Source organism: Oncorhynchus kisutch, linkage group LG21 (genome assembly GCF_002021735.2).
Source record: "Oncorhynchus kisutch isolate 150728-3 linkage group LG21, Okis_V2, whole genome shotgun sequence".
Classification (NCBI taxonomy): Eukaryota; Metazoa; Chordata; class Actinopteri; order Salmoniformes; family Salmonidae; genus Oncorhynchus; species Oncorhynchus kisutch.
In genome coordinates, this window is record NC_034194.2 from 43,663,059 (window position 1) to 43,675,298 (window position 12,240).

The 12,240-nt window shown below is 42.9% G+C and overlaps 1 protein-coding gene across 1 annotated transcript in view; it reads right to left on the reverse strand.

The window, feature by feature from the left end:
• Positions 1–1,143, reverse strand: part of LOC109880966 (fibronectin type III domain-containing protein 4) — an 86,643-nt gene extending 85,500 nt beyond the window's left edge. The window contains exon 1 of the mRNA XM_020473145.2: positions 530–1,143. Within this exon, the coding sequence (XP_020328734.1) occupies positions 530–605 (76 nt within the window). The 5' untranslated portion in view covers positions 606–1,143. The remainder of the gene's footprint in view (positions 1–529) is intronic.
• Positions 1,144–12,240: the final 11,097 nt, after the last annotated feature.

The following is a 12,240-nucleotide window of genomic DNA, read 5'->3' on the forward strand; positions in this document are numbered from 1 at the left end:
AACCCACCAACCTACCCACAGCATTAACCCAGCAACCTACCCACAGTATTAACCCACCAACCTACCCACAGTATTAACCCAGCAACCTACCCACAGTATTAAACCAGCAACCTACCCACAGTATTAACCCACCAACCTACCCACAGTATTAATCCAGCAACCTACCCACAGTATTAACCCACCAACCTACCCACAGCATTAACCCAGCAACCTACCCACAGCATTAACCCAGCAACCTACCCACAGCATTAACCCAGCAACCTACCCACAGTATTAATCCAGCAACCTACCCACAGTATTAACCCACCAACCTACCCACAGCATTAACCCAGCAACCTACCCACAGCATTAACCCAGCAACCTACCCACAGCATTAACCCAGCAACCTACCCACATCATTAACCCAGCAACCTACCCACAGTATTAACCCAGCAACCTACCCACAGCATTAACCCAGCAACCTACCAAATATAGGTAACCACATTTACCAGCCCGGAACAATAACCAAATATATTATATATTCACTTACTTCCACTGACCAACAACATGTCGCTGGCGAAGAGCAACAGGATCACACAGTTCACTAACACCAGCAGACAAGACATGGCTTCGTGTTTTATTCTCCTCAGATCTATATATCAAAATGTATAGATGTCAGATCTTCAAGTACCCACTTGCAGGCTACTTAATGCGTTCAATTCATAAGCATATTGGAAGAAGTAAAAAAATCCCGAATTAATCACTTATTATCCAAGCGACCGTTGAAACGTTTGAGTCGAAGTATTCAGAGTAGATCAATTAACTTCAGGTATGTGACAAAAGAGATCATATTGACGAACATTTTGTCAACACGTCCCGGTACATTCATGTCCACAATAATCCCATTTGTATTCGTTAACCATCACACCGATATTGAAGACTTCTCTCTTTTCTCAAACCGCGGTACCCAAATTGAATCTGACGGCGTTCGATCTACTCCAGTTCGTCGTGTCTCGTGGTCAGTGCATAGGCTACAGGTAACCTGTGAATGGACACGTTGAGAAGGTCCAGCATCACGGACATCGCTCTGGAACTATAGAGAGACAAGCGCCTTGGCATCTGGCAGCGCACCTCTCTCTCTCTCTCTCTCTCTCTCTCTCTCCCTCTCTCTCTCTATGCTTCAACGGAATTCTAAAGAACACAGGCTTTTTTATAGCACTTGGCACAACAATGTACAATTGGAGCATGTGTTTAATTCTAGATGATTGTAATTGACGTTCTATATCGGAAGATGAACAGTGAGTGATTTTATCGTTTCTTGCCCTTTAATGTGCTCTCGCTCACAGAAAGCCTTTTTTTTCTTGAGAGAGGTCAAATGAAACCGTGTTCAACGCAATAATGATTTAACGAAACACTTGTAGGACAGCGATAGGTGATAGCCTCTCTCCCTCGCGCCATAGTTTGTATTTATTTACGCAAAATCCTCCTCTATGCATAGAATTACATGTGTTCATGTGAAATTCGGGGTGTCCAAAGTCCAAAGTACAAACTATACACATACCTCCACCTGTCACAGCATTGTTGAAATTATTGGCAATGATTCCATTCAAGAATCATACCTATTGTATGTAGTCTCTGACAGATCCACAGCCATTCATTATATATATATATATATATATATGTGTATGTGGCTCTGGCCAGACACAAATAGCGTTTTTGACATGTCTGGGGGAGTGGTAGTTATAGTGGCTGCATGGGTGGGTGGGTGGGTGTCTCTCTCAGCTCACGTGTACAGTGTTGCACACACACACACACACACACACACTCACACACTCATACACACACACTCACTCACACACACACACACTCACACACACACACACACACACACACACACACACTCTCACACACACACCAGTCATTACATTAGAAGTGAGTAGCCTTACCCTCTGATGCATGTTTAATAGGAAACGGGCAGTTCCTCCGAAGTTGTAGGCTAACTTGGGAGGCAGGATGTGTAGTCTAAAGATGAATAAAAGCTACTAGTTTATTTCCACAGCCTTGAGGCTACATCGTTTCCCAGTCTCAGCAAATTATGTGTTGAAAGCCGACACAGTGATAACTCATATTAATAATTGGCTGTACTCATTCATCCTATACAGGACTGAAATCATAGGACTGATTTGAGGTCCGTATTTAATGCCTATGTAGGAAGCCTTAGTCTGCCCCCCGCCCCTGAGTCTGCCCCCGCCCCTGAGTCTGCCCCCGCCCCTGAGTCTGCCCCCGCCCCTGAGTCTGCCCCCCACCCCTGAGTCTGCCCCCGCCCCTGAGTCTGCCCCCGCCCCTGAGTCTGCCCCCCGCCCCTGAGTCTGCCCCCCACCCCTGAGTCTGCCCCCGCCCCTGAGTCTGCGCCCCACCCCTGAGTCTGCCCCCCACCCCTGAGTCTGCCCCCCACCCCTGAGTCTGCCCCCGCCCCTGAGTCTGCCCCCCACCCCTGAGTCTGCCCCCCACCCCTGAGTCTGCCCCCGCCCCTGAGCCTGCCCGCCGCCCCATAGTCTGTATAGAAGAGTCCATTGGAGCGTAGATGTTCTGTTTACCAGCTCGGAAAACATTTACCAGCTCGGAAAACATTTACCAGCTCGGAACACATTTACCAGCTCGGAACACATTTACCAGCTCGGAACACATTTACCAGCTCGGAACACATTTACCAGCTCGGAACACATTTACCATCTCGGAACACATTTACCAGCCCGGAACACATTTACCAGCCCGGAACACATTTACCAGCTCGGAACACATTTACCATCTCGGAACACATTTACCAGCCCGGAACACATTTACCATCCCGGAACACATTTACCAGCTCGGAACACATTTACCAGCTCGGAACACATTTACCAGCTCGGAACATATTTACCAGCTCGGAACACATTTACCAGCTCGGAACGCATTTACCAGCTCGGAACGCATTTACCAGCTCGGAACACATTTACCAGCTCGGAACACATTCAAGCAAGTCTGATTTAACAAAGTGGATATTCATCATGATTTATGTATAGTATATTCGTCTGTTTCCGACTGCATAACATGTAGAAGTTGTCCCTTTTCAGGTTTAGAAGTGACCGCTAAATTCTAACTCTCGTTCATATAAACTGGTTGGGAAAGCTAGCATACAGAAATCAGTGGTGGTGGTAGAAGTCAAAGTCGATTTTCTTTTAAAACTGTAATGCAGTTGATTGGTGACGATGACATGATCATGTGTTGAGGTTGAAATCCATACAAACATTTGTACCTTTAACATAGAGTTAAATACACACAGTATAAACAGTAGCCTAAATGTAGGCACATTTTGCTGGGTGGTTATGAGGAGACTCGGGATCATTCCCAGAGGCCCTTTCCCCCATGCTTTTCCATGGCGATTCCATTGTTTGGGTCGAGTTCGATTGACCTCTTTACCAATTTTTTTTCTTCATAACTAACCCAAGACAGAGATATTAGAGAAAGGAGGAGATGGGAATCCCATTGGGAAATTAATGGAGAAATGTACACTATATATACAAAAGTATGTGGATACCCCTTCAAATTAATAAGGGCTGTTATTGTGATGTGGAAATGTCTAGGAGCAACAATGGCTCAGCTGCGAAGTGGTAGGCCACACAAGTTCACAGAACGGGACCGCCGAGTGCCGAAGCATGTTGCACGTAAAAATCGTCTGTCCTCGGTTGCAACACTCACTACCGAGTTCCAAACTGCCTCTTGAAGTAACGTCAGCACAATAACTGTTTGTTTCCATGGCAGAGCAGCCGCACACAAGTCTAAGATCCCCATGTGCAATGCCAAGCGTCGGCTGGAGTGGTGTAAAACTCACCACTATTGTTCTCTGGAGTGATGAATCACACTTCACCATCTGGCAGTCCAACAGACAAATCTGGGTTTGGAGGATGCCAGGAGTACACTACCTGCCCCATTGCATAGTGTCAACTGTAAAGTTTGGTGGAGGAGGAATAATGGTCTGGGGCTGTTTTTATGGTTCAGGCCACTTAGTTCCAATGAAGATAAATCTTAAACCTACAGCATACAATGACATTCTAGATTATTCTGTGCATCCAACTTTGTGACAACAGTTTGCACAAAGCGAGGTCCATACAGAAATGGTTTGTCGAGTTCGGTGTGGAAGAACTTGACTGGCCTGCACAGAGCCCTGACCTCAACTCCATCGAACACCTTTGAGATGAATTGGTTCGCCGACTGCAAGCCAGGCCTAATCGCCCAACATTAGTGCCCGACCTCACTAATGCTCTTGTGGCTGAATGGAAGCAAGTCCCCGCAGCAATGTTCAAACATCTAGCGGAAAGCCTTCCCAGAAGAGTGGAGGCTGTTATAGCAGCAATGTTCCAAAATCTAGTTGAAAGCCTTCCCAGAAGAGTGGAGGCTGTTATAGCAGCAATGTTCCAAAATCTTTTGGAAAGCCTTCCCAGAAGAGTGGAGGCTGTTATAGCAGCAATGTTCCAACATCTAGTGGAAAGCCTTCCCAGAAGAGTGGAGGCTGTTATAGCAGCAATGTTCCAACATCTAGTGGAAAGCCTTCCCAGAAGAGTGGAGGCTGTTATAGCAGCAAAGGGGGGACAAACTCCATATTAATGCCCATGATTTTGGAATGAGATGTTCAATGAGCAGATGTCCACATACCTTTGGTCATGCAGTGTATAACGCACAACCCAGCAGACTGTTAACCAATCGTGTTCAAATAGTCATGCTACTTTACACTGTTGCTAAACTAATCGTTCCGCAATCCCTTCTCAAAGTCAAGGTATGATTAGAGAAATCTGCCTATTTTCCTCGAATGTGCTGTAATTCCAAAGCTATACGATACTAAATATTTGTAATGTTGTACTTCATGTTGACAAAATTCATGCTAATTTTGGGGGTTTGAGTTAACGCCCAATCGACTCCCATTCACTACTTGAAGGAGAGCTATCCTTCTCCCAGTATAGCCCAGAATGCATTGTGCAGCCCATTGACGACACATGGGCAACATACACAATTGGCGTTAACACGATTCCGATGGAGTTTCTCATCTCCTCAAAAGTATCTCTACCCAAGATAGACCAGAGCCTGTCGTTTCCAATTGGAGCAAATTAATCATAGTGGTCAGAACAAGCAAGGAGGTGTTCAGAGCCAATCGCAAGCTAGTGAGATCCTATTGGACTGTTCTAGCACTTATTAACATATTTTCGTTAGGTACCCTGTAAAGTGCACATGTGCAATAACTCAATTCTCCCATGCACTCCTTCTAAACAACGCCATTTTGTAAAAACGTTGACAAAGGCTAAAGTGTACAAAACGCAGTCCACTCAATTTGTTACAGATTATAGTTTTTTTTGGAAACAGAAAACTGTAAAGAGATCAAATGCTTCATCGATAATAAAATTAGAAGAATGTCTGCCAAAATCCATCTAGCTCCATTTTTATCTCCCACTGCCTCCCACTGCCGCCCACTGCCTCCCACTGCCTCCCACTGCCTCCCACTGCCTCCCACTGCCTCCCACTGCCTCCCACTGCCGCCCACTGCCGCCCACTGCCTCCCACTGCCTCCCACTGCCTCCCACTGCCGCCCACTGCCTCCCACTGCCTCCCACTGCCTCCCACTGCCTCCCACTGCCGCCCACTGCCTCCCACTGCCTCCCACTGCCTCCCACTGCCTCCCACTGCCTCCCACTGCCTCCCACTGCCTCCCACTGCCGCCCACTGCCTCCCACTGCCGCCCACTGCCTCCCACTGCCTCCCACTGCCTCCCACTGCCTCCCACTGCCTCCCACTGCCTCCCACTGCCGCCCACTGCCTCCCACTGCCTCCCACTGCCTCCCACTGCCTCCCACTGCCTCCCACTGCCGCCCACTGCCTCCCACTGCCTCCCACTGCCTCCCACTGCCGCCCACTGCCTCCCACTGCCTCCCACTGCCTCCCACTGCCTCCCACTGCCGCCCACTGCCTCCCACTGCCTCCCACTGCCTCCCACTGCCTCCCACTGCCGCCCACTGCCTCCCACTGCCTCCCACTGCCTCCCACTGCCTCCCACTGCCGCCCACTGCCTCCCACTGCCTCCCACTGCCTCCCACTGCCTCCCACTGCCGCCCACTGCCTCCCACTGCCGCCCACTGCCTCCCACTGCCTCCCACTGCCTCCCACTGCCTCCCACTGCCTCCCACTGCCGCCCACTGCCTCCCACTGCCTCCCACTGCCTCCCACTGCCTCCCACTGCCTCCCACTGCCGCCCACTTGGCTTCCTGTCATCACCATATTTGGTAGTGAGTGGAAAGGTCAACTGGATGCTTCATATTTCTACATGTGGTGAAATATCTGACTCATTGTTCTATCTGTGTCTTATTGTTCTATTTAGGGTTTCCGTGGTAACGTTTGGTGACGCCATGTTTCAAAGCAACTTTTATGTGTGGCCATATGCACGCGTTCATCATTTGTTGTGCTATTGATCTGTGGAAAGTTTCTACCATTAACATCAGCCAGCGGGATGCTAATAGACCTTTTCTTTTACGTGGACGTTGCCATGGTTTCTATGCGCTCAACATCATCATCCTTCTGGACACCTGCCGCTCAGTGGAGACATATGATGGGCCTCAAATGGCACCCTATTCCCTATGTAGTGCACTAATACCCCATGGGCACCGGTCAAAAAATGAAGTTCACTATATAGGGAATAGGGTGCCATTTGGGACTCAAAGCTTTTTTGTCCAGCCTTGACATTGGCCTTGTAAATATTACATTAGAGTTGCCATGACAGCTGTCCCAGCCCACAGTATCTGTTTGTAGAAATAGCCTGACATTTCTGTGGCATTTAGCTTCATATGAGCTTTTATATTGACAGAATAGAGTACCTCCGACCATGCAGGGTATTGGGGAGCTATTGTGAATGGATTCTCCCTAAAAACAGAGCCTGAATGCTCTCAACATTGATAAACAAACGCCATCTAAGCTTTCCTTGTTATGACATGGATGTCTAAGGCTAGGATAGTTTCTTTATTTACAATATTCATCCCGAGCCCACACACTCACCAGTGAGGGGGGTCATCCTGGTAGTAGTTTTAGGTTTTTATACAGTACCCAAGACCAGTCTGTCTGGTTAATTTGACAATTGGAAAAATAGCTACTGTGTAAATACTGCAATGCAGGTTTGATTGCATTGAGAAATGTTATTTTAATTTTTTAATTCCACCTTTATTTAACCAGGTAGGGTAGTTGAGAACAAGTTCTCATTTACAACCTGGCCAAGATAAGCAAAGCAGTTCGACACATACAACAACACAGAGTTACACATGGAGTAAAACAAACATACAGTCAATAATACAATAGAAAAAATCAAACAAAAAGTCTATATACAGTGTGTGCAAATGAGGTAAGATAAGGGAGTTAAGGCAATAAATAGGCCATGTTGGTGAAGTAATTACAATATAGCAATTAAACACTGGAATGGTAGATGTGCAGAAGATGAATGTGTAAGTAGAGACACTGGGGTGCAAAGGAGCAAGATAAATAAATATATACAGTATGGGGATGAGGTAGTTGGATGGGCTATTTACAGATGGGCTATGTACAGGTGCAGTGATCTGTGAGCTGCTCTGACAGCTGGTGCTTAAAGCTAGTGAGGGAGATATGAGTCTCCAGCTTCAGTGATATTTGCAGTTTGTTCCAGTCATTGGCAGCAGAGAACTGAAAGGAAAGGCAGCCAAAGGAAGAATTGGCTTTGGGGGTGACCAGTGAGATATACCTGCTGGAGCACGTGCTACGAGTGGGTGCTGCTATTGTGACCTGTGCGCTGAGATAAGCTTTACCGAGCAGAGGCTTGTAGATGACCTGTAGCCAGTGGGATTTTTTATTTAACCTTTATTTAACCAGGAAGGGTTTGGCGGCGAGAATGGGGCGAGGCCCAGCCAACGAGAGCATACAGGTCTCAGTGGTGGGTAGTATATGGGGCTTTGGTGACAAAACGGATGGCACTGTGATAGACTGCATCCAATTTGTTGAGTAGAGTGTTGGAGGCTATTTTGTAAATGACATCGCCGAAGTCGAGGATCGGTAGGATAGTCAGTTTTACAAGGGTATGTTTGGCAGTGAAGTGAAGGATGATTTGTTGCGAAATAGGAAGCCTATTCCAGATTTAATTTTAGATTGGAGATGCTTAATGTGAGTCTGGAAGGAGAGTTTACAGTCTAAATAGGCTGATGTAACAGGTGTAACAGGTGTTAGAGATGTTAGAGGTATTAAAGGTAATAGAGATGTTAGAGGTATTAGAGGTGTTAGAGGTGTTAGAGGTGTTAGAGGTGATAGAGATGTTAGAGGTAATAGAGATGTTAGAGATGTTAGAGATGTTAGTGGTATTAGAGATGTTAGAGGTAATATAGATGTTAGAGGTATTAGAGGTAATAGAGATGGTAGAGATGTTAGTGGTATTAGAGATGTTAGAGGTAATATAGATGTTAGAGGTATTAGAGGTAATAGAGATGTTAGAGATGTTAGTGGTATTAGAGATGTTAGAGGTGTAACAGGTGTTAGAGATGTTAGAGGTATTAGAGGTAATAGAGATGTTAGAGGTAATAGAGATATTAAAGGTAATAGAGATGTTAGAGATGTTAGTGGTATTAGAGATGTTAGAGGTAATAGAGATGTTAGAGGTATTAGAGGTAATAGAGATGTTAGAGATGTTAGTGGTATTAGAGATGTTAGAGGTAATATAGATGTTAGAGGTATTAGAGGTAATAGAGATGTTAGAGATGTTAGTGGTATTAGAGATGTTAGAGGTATTAGAGGTAATAGAGATGTTAGAGGTATTAGAGGTAATAGAGATGCTAGAGGTAATAGAGATATTAGAGGTAATAGAGATGTTAGAGGTAATAGAGATATTAGAGGTAATAGAGATGTTAGAGGTATTAGAGGTAATAGAGATGTTAGAGATGTTAGAGGTAATAGAGATGTTAGAGGTGTAACAGGTGTTAGAAATGTTAGAGGTATTAGAGGTATTAGATGTAATAGAGATGTTAGTGCTATTAGAGATGTTAGAGGTAATAGAGATGTTAGTGGTAATAGAGATGTTAGAGGTAATAGAGATGTTAGAGGTATTAGAGATGTTAGAGGTATTAGATGTAATAGAGATGTTAGTGGTAATAGAGATGTTAGAGGTAATAGAGATGTTCGAGGTATTAGAGATGTTAGAGGTAATAGAGATGTTAGAGGTAATAGATGTGTTAGAGGTAATAGATGTGTTAGAGGTAATAGAGATGTTAGAGGCAATAGAGGTGTTAGAGGTAATAGAGATGTTAGATGTAATAGAAATGTTAGATGTAATAGAGATGTTAGAGGTCATAGAGATGTTAGAGGTAATAGAGATGTTAGAGGTAATAGAGATGTTAGAGGTAATAGAGATGTTAGAGGTATTAGAGGTAATAGAGATGTTAGAGGTATTAGAGGTAATAGAGATGTTAGAGGTATTAGAGGTAATAGAGATGTTAGAGGTAATAGAGATGTTAGAGGTATTAGAGGTAATAGAGATGTTAGAGGTATTAGAGGTAATAGAGATGTTAGAGATGTTAGAGGTAATAGAGATGTTAGAGGTGTTAGAGGTAATAGAGATGTTAGAGGTGTTAGAGGTAATAGAGATGTTAGAGGTAATAGAGATGTTAGAGGTAATAGAGATGTTAGAGGTATTAGAGATGTTAGAGGTGTAACAGGTGTTAGAGATGTTAGAGGTATTAGAGGTATTAGATGTAATAGAGATGTTAGTGCCATTAGAGATGTTAGAGGTATTAGAGATGTTAGTGGTACTAGAGATGTTAGAGGTAATAGAGATGTTAGAGGCAATAGAGATGTTAGAGGTGTAACAGGTGTTAGAGATGTTAGAGGTATTAGAGGTATTAGATGTAATAGAGATGTTAGTGCTATTAGAGATGTTAGAGGTATTAGAGATGTTAGAGGTAATAGAGATGTTAGAGGTAATAGAGATGTTAGTGGTAATAGAGATGTTAGAGGTAATAGAGATGTTAGAGGTATTAGAGATGTTAGAGGTATTAGATGTAATAGAGATGTTAGTGGTAATAGAGATGTTAGAGGTAATAGAGATGTTAGAGGTATTAGAGATGTTAGAGGTATTAGAGATGTTAGAGGTAATAGAGATGTTAGAGGTAATAGATGTGTTAGAGGTAATAGAGATGTTAGATGTAATAGAGATGTTCGATGTAATAGAGATGTTAGAGGTCATAGAGATGTTAGAGGTAATAGAGATGTTAGAGGTAATAGAGATGTTAGAGGTAATAGAGATGTTAGATGTCATAGAGATGTTAGAGATGTTAGAGATGTTAGTGGTATTAGAGATGTTAGAGGTAATAGAGATGTTAGAGGTATTAGAGGTAATAGAGATGTTAGAGGTGTTAGAGATGTTAGAGGTATTAGAGGTAATAGAGATGTTAGAGGTAATAGAGATGTTAGAGGTATTAGAGGTAATAGAGATGTTAGAGGTATTAGAGGTAATAGAGATGTTAGAGATGTTAGAGGTAATAGAGATGTTAGAGGTGTTAGAGGTAATAGAGATGTTAGAGGTAATATAGATGTTAGAGGTAATAGAGATGTTAGAGGTGTAACAGGTGTTAGAGATGTTAGAGGTATTAGAGGTATTAGATGTAATAGAGATGTTAGTGCTATTAGAGATGTTGAGGTATTAGAGATGTTAGTGGTAATAGAGATGTTAGAGGTATTAGAGATGTTAGAGGTAATAGAGATGTTAGAGGTAATAGAGACGTTAGAGGTGTAACAGGTGTTAGAGATGTTAGAGGTGTTAGAGATGTTAGAGGTATTAGAGGTATTAGATGTAATAGAGATGTTAGTGCTATTAGAGATGTTAGAGGTATTAGAGATGTTAGTGGTAATAGAGATGTTAGAGGTAATAGAGATGTTAGTGGCACTAGAGATGTTAGAGGTAATAGAGATGTTAGAGGTATTAGAGATGTTAGAGGTATTAGATGTAATAGAGACGTTAGTGGTAATAGAGATGTTAGAGGTAATAGAGATGTTAGAGGTATAAGAGATGTTAGAGGTATTAGAGATGTTAGAGGTAATAGAGATGTTAGAGGTAATAGATGTGTTAGAGGTAATAGAGACGTTAGAGGTAATAGAGGTGTTAGAGGTAATAGAGGTGTTAGATGTAATAGAGATGTTAGATGTAATAGAGATGTTAGTGGTATTAGAGATGTTAGAGGTATTAGAGATGTTAGAGGTAATAGAGATGTTAGAGGTATTAGAGGTAATAGAGATGTTAGAGGTATTAGAGGTAATAGAGATGTTAGAGATGTTAGAGGTAATAGAGATGTTAGAGGTGTTAGAGGTAATAGAGATGTTAGAGGTATTAGAGATGTTAGAGGTGTAACAGGTGTTAGAGATGTTAGAGGTATTAGAGGTATTAGATGTAATAGAGATGTTAGTGCTATTAGAGATGTTAGAGGTATTAGAGATGTTAGTGGTAATAGAGGTGTTAGATGTAATAGAGATGTTAGAGGTGTTAGAGGTAATAGAGATGTTAGAGGTAATAGAGATGTTAGAGGTATTAGAGATGTTAGAGGTGTAACAGGTGTTAGAGATGTTAGAGGTATTAGAGGTATTAGATGTAATAGAGATGTTAGTGCTATTAGAGATGTTAGAGGTATTAGAGATGTTAGTGGTAATAGAGATGTTAGAGGTATTAGAGGTGTTAGAGATGTTAGAGGTATTAGAGGTAATAGAGATGTTAGAGGTATTAGAGGTGTTAGAGGTGTTAGAGGTGTTAGAGCTATTAGAGATGTTAGAGGTGTTAGAGGTATTAGACATGTTAGAGGTGATAGAGGTGTTAGAGGTAATAGAGATGTTAGAGGTATTAGAGGTAATAGAGATGTTAGAGGTGTTAGAGATGTTAGAGGTATTAGAGGTAATAGAGATGTTAGAGGTAATAGAGATGTTAGAGGTATTAGAGGTAATAGAGATGTTAGAGGTATTAGAGGTAATAGAGATGTTAGAGATGTTAGAGGTAATAGAGATGTTAGAGGTGTTAGAGGTAATAGAGATGTTAGAGGTAATATAGATGTTAGAGGTAATAGAGATGTTAGAGGTGTAACAGGTGTTAGAGATGTTAGAGGTATTAGAGGTATTAGATGTAATAGAGATGTTAGTGCTATTAGAGATGTTGAGGTATTAGAGATGTTAGTGGTAATAGAGATGTTAGAG